General features: G+C 48.6%; 1 protein-coding gene across 2 annotated transcripts in view; it reads left to right on the top strand.

Annotated features, from left to right (window-relative positions):
• The first annotated feature begins 13,745 nt into the window (after positions 1-13,745).
• The window catches only part of ADCY9 (adenylate cyclase 9), a 109,771-nt gene continuing 105,751 nt past the window's right edge, over positions 13,746-17,765 (top strand). The window contains exons 1-2 of one of the 2 annotated variants that reach the window (XM_045542451.1): positions 13,746-14,243; positions 14,504-16,241. In XM_045542451.1, the coding sequence (XP_045398407.1) occupies positions 14,552-16,241 (1,690 nt within the window). In that variant the 5' untranslated portion in view covers positions 13,746-14,243; positions 14,504-14,551. The remainder of the gene's footprint in view (positions 14,244-14,503; positions 16,242-17,765) is intronic. The other variant, XM_045542450.1, reaches the window with a different exon arrangement.

The raw sequence follows: 17,765 nt of genomic DNA, 5'->3' as shown, positions 1-17,765 counted from the left end.
AGCAAGTCCTCCAATAACATTTTTTCATTCAACGTTTTGTTACAATGTTGAGAAAAAAAATTCAAAATTCGATTCCTAGTCAGGGCCACTCTCTGTGTGGAGTTTGCATATTATCCGCACGTTTGTGTGGATTTTCTCTGGGTCCTCTGATTTCCTCCCACATCCCAAAGCTGTACCCACTGGGTGAACTGGTGCGTCTACACGGCCCCAGTCTGAGTGTTGTGTGTGTGAGTGCACCCTGCAACGGAACGGCATCCTGTCCAAGGTGGTGCCTGCCTTGCGCCCTGCGCTGCTGGGATAGGCTCTGGCCACCTGCAACCCTGAACCGGAATAAGCAGATAAATAATTATCTTCCTTGTCTTATTAATCTTTCTTAAATGTATGTGTAGCTCACATTTATTTCAATGTTTAATACTAGAAGTGTTTTGGGTCTTTTTTTTTTTTCAATTGCAGATATTAACCTGAAGTGTTTTGGGTCTTGATTTAGAAGTTTGTTGATGTTTTTGTGACCAGAAATATGCTGTAGGAACCTAATTCATGTTAAGACTAATTCATATTAGCCTATGGTAAAATGGTTTTGTTATGTGTCGTTTTGTTCAAAGTCGAAGTTTTTAAGAACCTATCTAGGAGGTTAATTGAGGACTTACTGTACTTAATGCCACTGAATTGTACACTTAAAAATGGTTAAAATGACAAATCTTATCTTGTGTATATTTTACTACAATAAATTTTTTTTTTCTTTTTAGATGTCTTGGAGCAGGAAGATTTTCCAGTATAGCTGGGCGCTCATCCTACAAGAAATGGTGTGGTGGCCCTGACATTTTAAAACATCTAAGTTGGTGACTTCTGGTTTGTTCTTGTCCAATCTTGGCATTTATATAGTTGGGAGAAAGAACAGGTACAAACATATGATATTATAGCAACCAGCCATTAGATAGGGCAGGTATGACTTCTGCTCTCTGCATGAAGCTTAGTTTTTGTTGGTTGGTTGGTTGGTGTTTTGTTTTGTTTTGTTTTGTTTTGTTTTGTTTGTCACCCAGGCTAGAGTGCAGTGGCGTCATCATAGCTCTCTGCAGCCTCAGACTTCTGGGGACTCAAGTAATCTTCCTGCCTCAGCCTCCCAAGTAGCCACCACATCTGGCTAATGTTTTCTATTTTGGGTAGAGACAGGGTCTCACTCTTGCTCAAGCAGGTCTTCAACTCCTTACCTCAAGTAATCTTCCCACCTCAGCCTCCCAAAGTGCTAAAAGTGCTAGGATTACAGGTGTAAGGCACCGTGCCCGGCCCGAACCTTGTTAATAGAGAAGAATGAAGCCCCTAGAACTGACCAACTCCACTCTTTCTCCACCTGGCCATCTCCTCATGTGAACTATGTGAACTGGCAGGGACCGTTTCACTGGGTCACTGAACAAGGGCAGCTCTTAGAGCTTCTGGTGGGGATGACATCCATTTGACACTGGCCTGTGAACAGGGCTTCTGGATGAAGCCTGCACCTACTGCACACCTTCCAGAACCTTCTGTCTGCAGGATGCTCTGCTCTCACAACAGCCATCCCTTCAGAATCACCTGAGCCTCAAAAATGCACCAGGAATTCGCTTTGCAGCACAGCACATTCCAGATTCCTGTGTAAGGCGGCCGCACCCAGATGCCCAATGAGAACTGGGGCCGACCTGCTCCTCCTACAGGCCTTACCCACATTCTCAGGTGTCTCTGCCTCGTGACTTTGAGCTGCAGCGCTGTCAGGCAGGGACGTGGTCTGCTTCTGCTTTGGTGCATGACATTGTTTGCCCCATCAAGGGGTAGGTTTCTTCTTCATCCAAAGCACACTTCTGCAACTGTCCTGGTTCTACTTCGGAAGCAGATATAACTTAGGCAATCTGCACGACTGGCTTTGTGCAGCGCCTCTTCCTCAAGGACAGCTCTAGGCACTCACACTCTGCCTCACAAATCTTCCAAGGGTTTCCATCTGGCTTCTGAGCCTCCTCTCAACATGACCACAACCTGCCTGTTCTGCTTAATTTCCTGATGTCTCCTCTTGTGCCCTGTGTACTGCGGCTTTGCTGGCCTGCTGGTTCTCCGCAGCACAGCCCACACTCCCAACTGGTAGGATGAAGCCTGCCCACGTCATGGAGGGTGATCTCCTTTACTCAAAGTCTTTACTCCAAGTCTGATTTAAATATTAATCACATCTAAAAGGTGCTTCACAGCAGCATCTACTGGTATTTGGCCAAATAACTGGGGACCATAGCGGGGTCAATTTGTCATATAAAATTATACTCTCCTCCAAGGTTTACCTCCAGTGTGGCTGGTTTATAATTACTGGCATTAGTTGAGTATTTACTACATACCAGGTACTGTGTTAAGTGCTTTCTTTGGCTTGTTTGCTTTAATCCTCATAACAGCCCTATGATGTAGGTTCTATTTTGGTCTTCAGTTTACAGAGAAGACAGCTGAGGTTGAGAGAGGTTAAGTAACTATCCCAAGGTTGCAAAGCGAGATAAGGAGCTGGGCTTTGAAGCTAGGCAGTCCCACTGCAGAGCCCACTGCCTTAGCTGCACACAGTCCTGAGGTCTCTTCCAGAATCCACAGAGACTCCTACCACTTCCCTAACCCCTGACTCCCAGCACTCTTATAACTTGCAGGTCTCTGCGGCATTTTCCCTCATCTGCCCGTGTCTTTTGCCCCTTCTCTACTTGCTGGGAGCAGATAGCAGGCTTGTTGAATATAAATGAAGCTCAGGATTGCATGTAGCCAGGAATCTCAGACCTCTGCCTGCCACGTCCCCATCCTGGCAGCCAGGGCCCTCCTGAATGGCCACTGTCCTGGCTGGGCACTGGGGGCCATACCTCCTGCAAATGGCACTGTGGCCACAGGCTCCAGAGCCCTTATAGCATCTGCTGATAACGAACCAGGAGGAAGCCCAGTTCTGGTCTGAGGAGTCAAATGAGGTTAGCCCCCAGCAGGGCACTGTGGCCTGGCTGCAGCAGAGGTGATTAACACAATTTCCGCCTTCTTGGGATACTTAAGTGCCCCAGGAATGTGATTTCAGTACTGTCCTGGCAACATTGCCCTGAGCTCCCCAGGCTTAGCTTTCTTTCCCAACCTTCCTGCACCTCAGGGACCACTAATTTCTGCCCTGCCTGGCCCTGTGTTCTACTCACTTGCTGCCCTGGGAACCAGCACGCTGGCCCTGTTCCCACTCTTGGACGGCAGGTTGCCCAGACTTGGCCCCAGGGGGCTGACACTGGTTTCCCACTGCCTGCCTGTGCAAGGCCTGGCCCTCCCTAGGGCTGTGGCAGGAGCACCTACCACTGAGGAACAGGGGACTCTGTAGGCCTGAATCTGCCTGTTCCTTGTAGTAGGTGGGAGAGTGTCCCCCAAAAAGATATATAACTCCTAACCGCTGGTACATGCGAATATGACCTTATCTGGAAAAGGGGTTTTGTGGATATAATTAACCTAAGGATCTTGAGATAAGACCTCCTGGGTGGCCTCTAAATCCAATGACAGTTATCCTTTTAAGAGTGAGATGGAAGAGGCCATTGTGAAGAATGGAAACAGAGATTGGAGTGACACAGCCCCAAAGCAAGGAATAGCAGGAGTCCCCAGAAACTGGAAGAGGCAAGGGGGAGATTCCCTAGAGTCTCTGGAGGGAGCACTTAGGATTCTCCCCCAGAGCCCTACTGATACCTTGATCTCAGACTTCCTGCCTCCAGAATTGTGAGAATGTACATATATATATACATATATATATATTTTTTGAGACAAGGTCTGCCTCTGTTGCCCAAGCTAGTGTGCAGTAGCATCATCATGTCTCACTGCAGCCTCAAACCCTGTAGCCTCATTGCTTGAGGGTTGGGCTCAAGTGATCCTCCTGCCTCAGCCTCCCAAGTAGCTGGGACTACAGGCACGCGCCACCATGCCTGGCTAATTTTTGGTTTTTGTAGAGATGAGGGTCTCATTCTTGCTCAGCTTGGTGTCAAACCCCTGACCTCAAGTGATCCTCCTGCCTCGGCCTCCCAGAATGCTAGGATTACAGGTGGAACTACCTCACCTGGCCAAGAATACATTTCTGCTATTATAAGCCACCAAATTTGTGGTAATTTGGTACAGAAGTCCTAAGGAATTAACACATACCCCAGTCATGGGTCTGGGGCCCAGAAAGCCAGACCTGCCCAGCCCTGGGGACCCTAAGCCTAGCTAGCCTATTGCCTGGCTGTGTAGCACCTTGTATGTACCAGGTACCCAATAAAAATGAGTAGAATGGAACTGGATGAAACAGAAGTAATTGAATGCAGCTGGATTAGAAGGCCGGCTTCAAGGACAAATCCTTCCTTTAGTATTTGTTGGCTGACCCTTTGTTTCCTCCAAGGGTGTCTGAGGACCGAAGGAAATAATAAATGGAAAATGCCCATCACAGAGTAAGTGACCATAAATAGTAGTTATTATTCTCAAGGTAGAGCATAAGGAATACTGGGACAGGAAACATGGGCTTCTGGACCCTGAGTCCTCTGTCATAGAATGGCTGAGACCTTCTGGGGACATTTACACTGGCCCGAGTCTCAATGCCTGCATCTGTCTGTCTCAGGGGGCCAGTTTGTGCTGTCCTCCCACTCACAGGACTATAGTGAGACTCGAAGGAGTTTGGGGCAAGACATGTGTTTGCATTAGGATGTGCACGATGATTATCTGTGTCCTGATGCATTGTACCCTAGTATCTGAGACTGTGCCTTTATGTAACTCAAGAGAGGGGAAAAGGTGGTTTCCAAGCTTTTAATGTTACCTGGATTTGAATTGTGCTTATTAAAGAAACCTGGGTCCCAGACAAGGAGAATTAAACTGCAAGCACACATTCCCCGTTCAGCAGCCCACGACTTTGCAGTTGGCTTCTTGCTTCACGTGGCCTTCCTACTGTGGTCACCGACTGGCTTCCAGTAGCAGATGTGGGGAGAGGGCAGACAGTCTGTACTGGAGCCCCTGGGTGGGCCCAGAAGCCAGCTGTCCTAGCGCCAGCCCCTCCCTCAGCCTGTGTGGGGCAAGCCTGAACCTCTGAGCCCCACTGGGCCTGCTTACTGGGGATTATTCCCTCAGGTAGAATAAATGTGACCTAATCACCGCCTTCCAGCTGTTTAGAGCCTTGGGCGAGCCTCACACACACCTAATTTTAAATTGTATTATGGTAAATAACAGAAGCAGGTCCAAATTCCTAGGGGAACACAGCGATTAACTTCTTAGTCTTGGGGAACTGGATGAAAGCTTCTCACGGCAGCTTTTCTTGGGGCCGTTCCTGCAATGAATTCCATCTCAAGAACTTGATATTCTTGTCCCTGAAGACTCTTGGCTAAAGAGGTACAAAAGGGGCAATTAATGCAGGGTGAGGGGTGGGGTGGGAGAGCCAGAAAACTGACTGGGCAGAGGAAGTAGAAAATTAAAAGTAGTTTTTGTCACATGATGGGGCAGAATTTGGAATGACTTTTGTCCTGATCTTGGAGTCTGGCCCTACCTAACCCACTTATCTAGTACCACACCTCCTGACCCAGCCACTCTTCTGTCCTGGCCACACTGGCTCGCTGTTTCCCACAGCGTGCCCTGCTGTCTGGCCTGTGTGCCTTTCTTCCAGAGAACCCCCCACCAGAAACATCTTTCCTTTTAGCCCCATGGCTGCCTGTGAGGGTCCTACCACTTCCTTCAAGACACCATTATTGCCCTTCCTGTACCAAAGATGTTTTTCTAAATCTTCTCTGTCCAAATGGACCTCCTGCCCTTTTCCCACCCTGCTGGGTCCCTTTCTAACGGCACTTACTGTGGCCTGCTTTGTTCTGAGACTTGGAGGAGTTTGTGTACTCTAGGAAGGTGGTGGTGGTTGTTTCCTGTTTGTATATTCATAGGCTTATGATTTTATTATTATTAATTATAGTAAAATACACATTATAGAAACTTTACCATCTGTATTTGTTTTTGAGGGCTGCCATATCAAAGTATCACAGATTGGATGGCTTAAACAACAAAAATGTATTTTCTCACAATTCTGGGGCCTAGAAGTCTGAGATCCAGGTGTCGACAGGGTTGGTTTCTTCTGAGGCTCCTCTCCTTGGCTTATTGATGGCTGGCTTCTCCATGTCTTCACATCTTCCCTCTGTGCCCATCTGTGTCCAAATTTTCTCTTCTCACAAGGATACCAGTCATATTGGATTAGAGCCCACCCTAATAACCTCATTTTAGCTTAACCACTCTTCAAAGACCCTGTCTCCAAATGCAGTCATATTATGAGATACTAGGGTTTAGGACTTCATCATATGAATTTTAGGGGAATACAATTCAGCCCTTAACACCATCATAAACATTTTTAAGTGTATAGTTCAGTGGTATTAAGTATATTTACACTGTTTTGCAACCATCACCACCATCCACCTTCAGAAATCTTTTCATCTTGCAAAACTGAAACTCTATACCCATTAAATAACTCCCTGTTTCTCCTCCCCCATCCCCTGGCAACCACCATTCTACTTTTTATCTCTATGGATATGATTACTCTAGGGACCTCATGTAAGAAATATTTTTGTCTCTTTGTATCTGGCTTCTTTGCTTAGCATACCATCCTCAAGGTTCATCCATGTTGTAGCATGTGTCAGAATTCCATTCTTTTTAAAGGTTGAATAATATTCCATTGTATGTAGGAAAGCAGGTTAGTTTTAAATTTATTTTTAGTGTTCAGCAACTTAGCACATTGCTTTGTACATAGTAAGTACAATCAGTATTTATTTCATTATATTGGGTTACTCTACCTGTATGGCTGTGGTAGGGGAGTCTAGGAAGAACTCTGTAGGTACCCAGGTGTCATTCTTAGAACTTAGACTTTCTTTTTCAATATCAACACAAAGGTATTTTGATACTCTGTAAAGTATTTTAGATATATCCTAAAAGTAGAGATTTAGTTTTTATCAGTGAATTAAAGCCCAAAGCATTAGGTTGACTAGAAAAAACTTATAGATCCTCCAAGCCTTACTGAATCCTTTTTGGTCTAAGTAGAAACTTCTAAATAGCTCCTTGGAGTAAGAATAGATTGTCTCGACCCAGTGGGAACCCAGAGACCTATATTTCTCCTTCCCGGGTTCCCATGTGCTAAGCCAGAAGGAGCGATAGTGAAGTGTCAGCCCCTGGGGAGTGGTGGTGTTTTTATATAAGGGATCGATTTTCTAGTAAAGGCCAGAAATCTCTGGGCCTCTAGAGAAGCAGAATGAAGCTTGAACTTCAAAGTACAATAAAGACTCTTGGGTCCATTTTCAATTGTAATAGCCTTAAAGTTCCCTCTAAATGGGACGAGTGCCCTCAGCCATGATGGGCAAAGGGGTCAAATGGTGCCCTTGTAGAAGATCGGCAGGCAACCCCGACATGATCTACATTTGGCTTATGGATTTGTTTCCGGACTTACATTTGAACATGGATGTGTCAGGTGTTCTGGGGATATACCTCACACAAGATAACGAAGCCACACTAATGAAGACCTGGCCCAGGAGGAGCTGGGAAGCCATCTAGCTTCCACTTCCTGTTCAACTCCATGCTGGGAAAAGAAAGCTCATCTCTTAGGCTGATTCAGAGCACTGAAGTCAAGTCCATGAAACACAAGCCCCTCTGTGCTGAGTGCGTACCATGGATGCCCAGTGATTTATTCCACAGATGAGTGTCTCTCTCAGCAACATTACAGATCGCCAAAGAAGACCCATACCTAACCACTACCCAGACAGGAAGGGACCCAGAGAGAAAGCAGGGCCTGCAGACTCGTTGGCCTCTCCTTCCAGGCTAGCCATCTCATGGCTGTGTCTAGAGGCTGTCCCAGACGAGAACTCTATTCCTGAAAAATACAAGCATCTGGCCACCAAGAACAATAGGACTTTTAGAACCAAAGGCCTCGTTAAGTGTGTAATGAGAGTTGGCAGTTAGTCAAAAGCATGCTTTGGAAATATCCTGGAGTCGTACATAGGCCTCTGCATATTCATTGAGCTCTGGCACATGATGGCAGAATTATTATGCAAAATTCTTGGATAGAAAAGGGAAAAAAAGGATAGAAAAATATCAATAAAAGGTAAAGTTGAGGAAATCTCCCAGAATACTGAGCAAAAAGTCAAACAGAGAGAGATAAGAAAGTCAGAGAGGCCGGGCGCGGTGGCTCACGCCTGTAATCCTAGCCCTCTGGGAGGCCGAGGCGGGTGGATTGCTGGAGGTCAGGAGTTCGAGAACAGCCTGAGCGAGACCCCGTCTCTACTAAAAATAGAAATAAAAATTATCTGGACAACTAAAAATATATATAGGAAAAATTAGCCGGGCATGGTGGCGCATGCCTGTAGTCCCAGCTACTAGGGAGGCTGAGGCAGTAGGATTGCTTAAGCCCAGGAGTCTGAGGTTGCTGTGAGCTAGGCTGATGCCACGGCACTCACTCTAGCCCAGGCAACAAAGTGAGACTCTGTCTCAAAAAAAAAAAAAAAAAGAAAGTCAGAGAGATGGAAAATAGAGATAAGGACATGAGAGGAACTGTCCAGGAAGTCCAACATCCAAATAATAAAGAGTTTCAGAAAGAAAACAGAGAAAACAAAGGGGAGAAATTATCAAAGAAACAATGCAAGAAAAGTTCCCAGAAATGAAGAACGTGATTGAAAGGGACCACTAAGTGCCCGACACAAGGGGTGAAAACAGACCCACTCTAAGGCATACCATAGTAAAACTTCAGAACTACAGAAAAAACTTCCAGAGACCAAAAAAAAAAAAAAAAAACAAGTTTCAAAAAGAGGATGGAGAATGAGAATGGCACCTGCGCTCTCGGCACCGACACTGGAGGCCACAAGACACTTGGCAAGTCAATAGCAAAGTATTTTATTTCTCTTGGCTCAAGTTCCTTGTCTGTAAAATGGGCCCAGTGTTGTGTAACCTGAGCTTTCTGAACAGATGTGATGGGATTTCCCCCCTTTTCTCAGCCTCTTTGGTCAGGGCTGATCTCCATCCCACTGTGGTGTCGCTGGGAGTCTCCAGCAGCTCTTGCGCCCTTCAGATGTTGAAGGTTTGCTCTAGTCTGCTCTGAAGTGGAGCAGAGCCCCTCCTCCCCTCTGTCTCTTCTGTCCATGTCATTAGAGGGGTCACTCAGCAGTGCTGATTATACCTTGACATCTGGCAGAGTTTGTAACAAATTGGCTTGTATTAGTTTCCCGAGACTGCCATAATAACAGGAGTCTATTCTCTCACGTTCCAGAGGCCAGAGCCTGAACTCAGTGTCAGCAGAGCCACGTTCCTGGTGAAGGCTCTAAGGCAGAATCCCCCGGCCTCTCCCAGCTGCCAGTGGCTCCCTACTGCTTGGCGTTCCTTGGCTGCAGCCGCAGCTCTTCATGTCTGCCTCCTCCGTCTTCACATGGCCTTCTGCTCCCCGTGTGTCTCTAGGTCCTCTGCTCTTGTAAGGATGCCAGTCATTGGATTTAGGGCCACCCTAATTCAGTATGACCTCATCTTAAGTAATTACATGTGCAAAGAACTTATTTCCAAATAAGGTCACATTCTGAGGTTCCTGGTGGACATGAATTTCGAGGGGACACTATTCAACCCACTACAAAGCTCTTGTACAGATTTTCTTACACCCGCGCCTGGGTTCCTCCCCATTACCCACAGGATGGGACAGGAGCAACAAACAGTCCAGAGGGGCTGGGGCAGGTGACAACTGAGTGACAGACACCATGCTTTACTCCAAATCTGCTATCCTCTCTCTCAACTAAGCTTATCTTGTCCGGGCCACCGACTGGCTCCTCTTGACTTCAAAATGTGATCGCCCCAGGGGGCTTGGCCTCCCTTCTCCTGTGAGGGTTTATGTATGGCCATCACATATCTTAAGTTGATGTTTAAACCAAGCCTCTAGTGTAAGTGCAGGTAGAGAAGCATTATATATAATGGTGCTGATTGTGCTCATTAAAAGCAATTGAGAGCTTAACTACTTCACATACATCTTATCTCTTTTAATTCCCATTTGTTCAATGAATATTTATTGTGCTTGCACCAGGCACATCAGGATTTAGAATCTATAATATATATGTGGCTCCTCCTGGATTATGGAGGAGCCTGCAATGGATTTTTGGTGATCTTCTCTAATAGGTCTTCTTTTGCTTTGCCAGGACACCTGATCCTCTGTCAATGTGAAGGCAGCTGCCCAAGACTGTGGCCAGCCACCAGGATCAAGGAAGTCAATGGTAGGAAAAAAACGTGAGTACCTTCCTACAACCTCACCCTCATCAGTTGAAAGAAAAAAGGACTCAAAGCTTGTAACTGTAGCTTTGGACACATGATCAAATAACAGCAGTGATTCCCATCTTCTAGTGGGTGGTTCTCCGAGATTGTTGCCTGACAATCCAAAATGACATCGGCACTGCCAAGACCTCAGGGGCTGGCACCATGAGAATGGCCAGAGTTCAATTAATATGCTATGAGTCTCAAGGCCGGTCATGGTTGTCACCCAGTCTGACCTCTGATTGCCTGGAGCCGAGGCCATCGCTGATAAGGTAAATTTGCATGTGAGGGAGGGTGAGGATGAGACACTGGGCAGGCAAAGCTTTCTGGCTTCTATGGAGATTGTATGGACACATTCTGATCCGTACCACATTGGGTGGGAGTTCTGCACACATCGCAGATGGAGAAGAACCCTGCAGATTTGGTAGCAACCTGGATTGGATGTTTGGAGAAAGCTGTTGCATCTGTCCTGTGTCTTCTGGGAATCAGACACCTTCATGCTTTCAGGAGGTCAAGGAGAAGGACCCAGGACCCAGGACCCTCTGGTGTCTTCCCTTAGGGTCTTAGCATCATGAGAATGTGGTTAACCTCCTTTGTAGAACTTTTCCTCACATCCAGTCTGTCACCAAGCCTAACTGATCCCATATTCTTAATCCAGTCCCTTCCCTGGTTATTCTTCCCAGGCCCTTTGAAGATACGATAGGTATCATTGTACCCCCACAGCCTAGCACGCAGTGCCACGCACCACATCCCCAGTCTCTGAGGTTTGTGGAATGACTCACACACTAACCTGGGGACTGGGGAGGCTCTGGGAGCTTGTAGGTTTCAGCAGCAGGGAATGCAGCCCAACTGCTTCTAGAAGCACATGCAAGAGAGAAGCAGGGAGGTGAGTATGATTATTACTTGGATCTAAAAACTGACATGACTAATTAATTTACAAATGCAAAAGTCACCACAAATGGAGAGTGGGCCAAGATGATTTGGGGAGGGTAGAAAAAGTGCAGACAGGCCACCTTTCAGATTAAGGAAACCAGGAAGTGGGGGATGCAGCGTTGCAGTCAATGGGGGTAAGTGGAAGTTCTGAGCCCCGTCTCCAAGGGCCTCCTGTTCAGCTGGGGTGATGGAGGAGACAGGTAGGGTCTGTGCTCGGCCACTGTGAGGCTCACAGAGAGTGGTGCCAGGGCCATTTGGGGTGTCATGGTCTCGGAAGTCTGAGATCTGGTTTTGAATCTGAACTTGTCACTTGCCCTTGTGGGACTTTGGGCACGTTTCTCTTTGATCCTGGGTTTCACATCTCTAAATGAGGGACAATAATATTTACCTCAGAGGGTTGTGGTAATGACCAAGTAGGTCACAACTGACAGTGCCCAGTAGTTCTGGCATTTACTACATGTTCAGTCAATGTTAGTTTACAATTATTATCACATTTACTAGCTTGTGCAATGCACTACTTTTCTGAAACTCACATACATGAGAGTGCCTGGTACACAGTTGATGCTCAATAATTTATTTTTATTTTTAACTTTTAAAAAATCTTTTTATTTTGAAATAATTTTAGACTTACAAAAAGGTTACAAAAATACTAGGGAGCTCCCCTGTGATACCCTACAGCCAGCTTCCCCTAATGTGAACGTCTTATATAACCATAGTACAAGGATCAAAACCAGGAAATTAACAATGGCACAATGCTATTAACTAAACTGTAGACCTTGTGTGTCCTTTCCTGTTCCATGTTCCAAACCAGGACCCCATGTTTCAGTTAGTTGTTGGATCCCCTTAGGGACAGTTCCTAAGTTGTGATAGTTCCTCAGACTTCGTCTTTCCTGAGCTGACACTTTTGATGAGTACTGGTTAATTATATTGTAGAATATTTCTCAATTTGTATACCTCTGATGTTTTCTCCTGATTAGGTTGAGATTATGCACCTTTGCAGAAATACCACAGCAATGATGAGTTACTTTTAGTCCCTCCCTTTTTATTATGGTAAAATACACATAACATAATATTTACCATTTAAACTATTTTAAACTGTATGATTCAATGGCATTAAGTAGATTCATAATGTTGCATCAGCGTTGTCTAGTTCCAGACTTTTTCATCACCTGTAAAGGAAACCTCAAACCCATTAGCAGTCACTCTCCATTTCTTTCTCCCCTGGTCCCTGGCAACTACAATCTGTGTTGTCTGTATAGATTTACCGGTTCTAGACATTTCATGTGAATGGAATCATATGAAATATGTGGTCTTTTGTAGCTGGCTGCTTTTACTTAGCATAATGTTTTCAAGATTCATCCCCATTGTAGCATGGATCTTCATTCCTGTTTATGGCTGAATAATATTCCATTGCATGGATAGATCACATTTTACTTTATATTCTAATTCAACAGTGAGCCCTGCTATGGACCCGGGGCTGGGCCTGGCGGGTAAGGGAAGGAAAGGAAGAGAGTCCCGAGACTAGCAGGAGGCACTGTGATGTGTGGGGAAGACACAAGCACACTGGGGAGTATAGGATTGTATTTATGTGAGGCGGACAATGTTTATGGAGTCCAGTGTAGAACTGCTGTTACTGGAAGCAGACTTCTTTGAAAGTTTCATGTGTGGAAAGGGAATAACAGTTGTTCTTGAGGAGGGGGAGAGGGGCCCAAGGATGGGAAGGCAAACTCCCTCTGGGGCGGGAGGAGGTGGTCAGTCCCCTGTGGCACCCAACTTAGGAGGTTTGGCTCTGCGACAGCCCAGCGAGCAGGTTCAGGGAGCGGTTCGTGCCAGCGGGGCGCGGATTCATTGCTTTTAGAGGAAGGGGCGCCTCCTTTTGAGCAAATCCAATGGTTGAAAACTTCGATTTATCCCAGAGGTGTGCTGAGTGGGAAGGCAAACATTCTGGTTTCCCTAACGTTGTACCCCAGCCGCTCCTTAAATAGCAGGCGCCCGTAGGTTTCCTTGCGGGGGTCTGGGGCCCTGAGGAGGCACGGGCGGTCTCCCCGGCGCCGAGGGCAGCTCGGGGAGGCCTGGCCCAGCTCACCGTGCCCGCAGCTGTCGGCCTCAACGCGGCGCGGCCCAGGGCGGAGGGCGGAGCCGAGTGCGCGCCCGCCCCGCCCGCAGCCCCAAGCCGGGCGCGCGCACCCAGGCGGGGGCGGCCGGGGCCCGGAGGCGGCGGCGGCGTGCGCGGGCCGCGCGTGCGCGCTGCGGCGGGGCGAGGGGCGGCGCGGGCGCGCGTCTGTCAGTGACAGCAGGAGGGGGAGGGGGCCGGAGATGGTGGCGGCGGCTCTTCCGACATGAGGCAGCAGCCGCGGGAGGGACGGCGGCGGGCGCGGCCGCGGCGGCATCTCTAGCTCGGGGAAGCGGCCCCGGGGCGTGGGCGCGGGCGTCCCAGCGGCGTCGCGGGAGCCCGGCTCTGCGGCAGAGCCCGCACCCCGCCCGGCTGAGGGGCCCGCGCCCGCCGCTCCCTGCGCTCGGCCCCGCAGCCCGGCGGGCGCATCGTCGGTCAGGGCGGGAGCGGCGGCGCGCTCGGCGGGGGAAGCAGGCCCCGCTAGACGGGCCACTCCGACGGGGGCGGCCGCCAGCCGCGGGCTCCGCAAACTCGCGGGCCGGGTGCACCCCCCACTGCGCCCGCCGCCGAGGGCAGGGCCGGCCCGGAGCGCGGGGGGCGGCCGCCCCGGGGCGCGGGCCGGGGTTGCCCGCCGGGCTCACAGCGCCAGGACGGGGACGGCCGGACGCAGCCCCAGGTCCCGCCGCCCGTCGCCTTTGACGCATCGGAGCGCCGTTTTCTGCAGGATGAAGGGCTTCTCGCCGCCGGCAGAGTTGTTTTTGCGCAAGCGGGTCGCCGTGCTAAGAGCGCTCAAGGTCTGAACTTCCCTCCAGAGCCGCAGTTGGAGAAGGCGAGCGTGCGAGGAGCAGCAGCCGCGCCGAGCGGAGGCCACTCTCGGAGCGAGCGGCGCGCCTCCCGGCCAAAGGCGGCCACGATCTCGGGACCCCAGGTGTTCTAGGTCCGTCCCAAATGGTTCTCGTCCGCCTCGAAGGGGAGACGGTGGAGGCACTGATTAGCCATAATCGACAGTTGTTGGGAGCATCTGGTGCCTTTCCAAGTCGCTTGCTGGAGCCACCACTTAGGAAGGGCACAGTCTTCGTGGCCTTCAGGGGTGTGCGTGCCTGTGTGTGTGTGTGTGTGTGTGTGTGTGTGTGTGTGTGTGTGTGTGTGCGCGCGCGCGCGCAGAAACGCCAACTAACTCTCATTGTTTGCTGACAGGTACTGGCGAGGCGACCCCGGCCGGGAAAGGCGCGGGCGCTCGGCAACATGGCTTCCCCGCCCCACCAGCAACTGCTGCACCACCACAGCACCGAAGTGAGCTGTGACTCCAGCGGAGACAGCAACAGCGTGCGGGTCAAGATCAACCCCAAGCAGCTGTCCTCCAGCCACCCCAAGCATTGCAAGTACAGCATCTCCTCCAGCTGTAGCAGCTCCGGGGACTCCGGGGGCGTCCCCCGGAGAGTGGGCGGCGGAGGCCGCCTGCGCAGGCAGAAGAAGCTGCCCCAGCTGTTCGAGAGGGCCTCCAGCCGGTGGTGGGACCCCAAGTTCGACTCGGTGAACCTGGAGGAGGCCTGCCTGGAGCGCTGCTTCCCGCAGACCCAGCGCCGGTTCCGGTACGCGCTCTTCTACATCGGCTTCGCCTGCCTTCTCTGGAGCATCTATTTTGCTGTGCACATGAGATCCAAACTGATTGTCATGGTAGCCCCTGCACTGTGCTTCCTCGTGGTATGTGTGGGCTTTTTTCTGTTTACCTTCACCAAGCTGTACGCTCGGCATTATGCGTGGACCTCGCTGGCTCTCACCCTGCTGGTGTTCTCCCTGACCCTGGCTGCGCAGTTTCAGGTTTTGACGCCTCTCTCAGGACGTGTTGACAGCTCCAATCATACTCGCACAGCCAAGTCCACAGACACTTGCTTATCTCAAGTGGGGAGCTTTTCCATGTGCATTGAAGTGCTCTTTTTGCTCTACACCGTCATGCACTTACCTTTGTACTTGAGCTTGTTTTTGGGGGTGGCCTATTCTGTTCTTTTTGAGACCTTCGGCTATCATTTCCGAGACGAAGACTGCTTCCCCTTGCCGGCAGCCGGGGCCCTGCACTGGGAGCTGCTGAGCAGGGCCCTGCTCCACGGCTGCGTCCACGCCATTGGGATCCACCTATTCATCATGTCTCAGGTGAGGTCCAGGAGCACCTTCCTCAAGGTGGGACAGTCAATTATGCACGGGAAAGATCTGGAAGTGGAAAAAGCCCTCAAAGAGAGGATGATTCATTCTGTGATGCCAAGAATCATAGCTGATGACTTGATGAGACAGGGGGATGAGGAGAGCGAGAATTCTGCCAAGAGGCATGCTACGTCCAGCCCCAAGAACAGGAAGAAAAAGTCTTCCATACAGAAAGCTCCTATAGCATTCCGCCCTTTTAAGATGCAGCAGATTGAAGAAGTCAGTATTTTATTTGCAGATATTGTGGGCTTCACCAAGATGAGCGCCAACAAGTCTGCTCACGCCCTGGTGGGTCTCCTGAACGATCTGTTTGGTCGCTTTGACCGGTTGTGTGAGGAGACCAAGTGTGAGAAAATCAGCACTCTGGGAGACTGTTACTATTGTGTGGCAGGGTGTCCTGAGCCCCGGGCAGACCATGCCTACTGCTGCATTGAAATGGGCTTGGGCATGATAAAGGCCATTGAGCAGTTCTGCCAGGAGAAGAAAGAAATGGTGAACATGCGCGTTGGGGTTCACACGGGGACCGTGTTGTGTGGCATCTTGGGCATGAGGAGGTTTAAATTCGATGTATGGTCCAATGATGTGAACTTGGCCAACCTCATGGAGCAGCTGGGAGTGGCCGGTAAGGTTCACATTTCTGAGGCCACTGCAAAATACTTAGATGACCGGTACGAAATGGAAGATGGGAAAGTTATTGAACGCCTTGGCCAGAGCGTGGTTGCTGACCAGTTGAAAGGTATGTGCATCTGTTTGCATTGTCATCTCTCTCCCCATCCTGTTTGTATGAAATGAAAAAGAAAAAAAACAAAACCAAAAAAACAAATCTCCTTTCAGCATCAGATTCTAGAGGCAGCTCAGTTGTCTCAGGATACTTTACCATGGGGGAATCTCAGGATCAGTGTGAGTCAAATATCACAGATCTATTCACACTGCAGAAAGGGACACTGGCAGAGCTGACCTAGTGAGACATTTGGAAGGAAAGAGAACTTTGAAAATGCATACATCACCAGTTGGCTGTCGACATTCCTGAAATTCTGGGGGGCATGTCCATGGATGTCAGGGTATGAAGCCCTTCAGCAGTCAGAACTTCTGAGCACTTACAAGAAATTGCCTTGGCATTTCATTTAGTCACCCTTAAGTCCCATCCAAACGTTTCTCTTTGCCTTTTTTTCCCCCCCAAAAATGTGAAGAATAAAACCTCTCTAGGCCTCACTTTGCTTATTGTCACAATAGGGATAGGACATCAGCTCTGTCCTTCAGGACTCTGGAGAATTAGATAGAATTATACACTTCTAAGTGCACCCTGCCTTTTGCCGAGGTCTCGTTTTAAAAAATGTTTGCATTTTCAGCTTTCAGCTTTCATTTTTTTAACGATGCTTTATTACTGTGGTGTTTGTCTTATCACATAGACTGTAGACCTGAGCTTGTTAGAACTTCGAACTTCTCAAGGGACCAGGTGGTTTGAAAGTGGGAAATGGCCCCTGGAGGAGCGTTGATATTCCCTCCTTTCACCCACTCAGCTCTGTATCTGACTCCTTGTCCCTGCTTTTGAACTCCTTACTGCTATTTTGCACGTTTTTACTGGGCTGCTACTTTTTCTTTTCTTTTTTCTTTTCATATAGGACAAAACTCTAGGTCTGGGAAGTGATGTGTAAAATAAGTGGGAACTAAAATAAAGATTCTAAGTAATCTACTTTTCTCCCTCTTTCCCCTTCTTTTACATGGTCCTTATGTTTTCCTAAAATCTTCTGGAGTGAGGGGAACATCTATTTTGGAAGTATGTAGAGAAAATAACATTGATTTTTAAAAGCCTACATTTGTAAAGCTCTATTGTATTTTGTGGTACCCACATGCTGTGTAATTATACAGCTAAAAGCCCCCAGGAAAGAAGGTGATCCTCTGAAGGAGAAGTAATAGTTTAAATCAGAGATGGGAGAAGTAGTGGTTTCAACCAGAGACTGCAGTGGTTGAGTTAGGGCTTGTCTATAGGTTGATTGTTGGCCTTGAAATAATCCTATGTGCTCAATTGGCATCTTTTTTCTCTGGCTTTGTTATCTGGCAAGGGTGCTTTATCCTTCTCCTGATTTTTCTTTATTACATTAATCTGTTAGTTGTTGAAGAATGTATGGCTGTAGGAGAAAAATATTTTCACCTGAGAATTCTCTTGATTTAGCTTTACAGGCTATGTCGAGGAGGTTGGAAACTTTGCTTTGCAGTTCACTTGAAAGATCCTGCCGTGACAAGTGTCTTTCCATTTAGG

Source organism: Lemur catta, chromosome 2, assembly GCF_020740605.2.
Source record: "Lemur catta isolate mLemCat1 chromosome 2, mLemCat1.pri, whole genome shotgun sequence".
NCBI lineage: Eukaryota > Metazoa > Chordata > Mammalia > Primates > Lemuridae > Lemur > Lemur catta.
The sequence above is the reverse complement of the archived record's forward strand: the minus strand, read 5'-3'. Positions and strand labels throughout refer to the sequence as shown.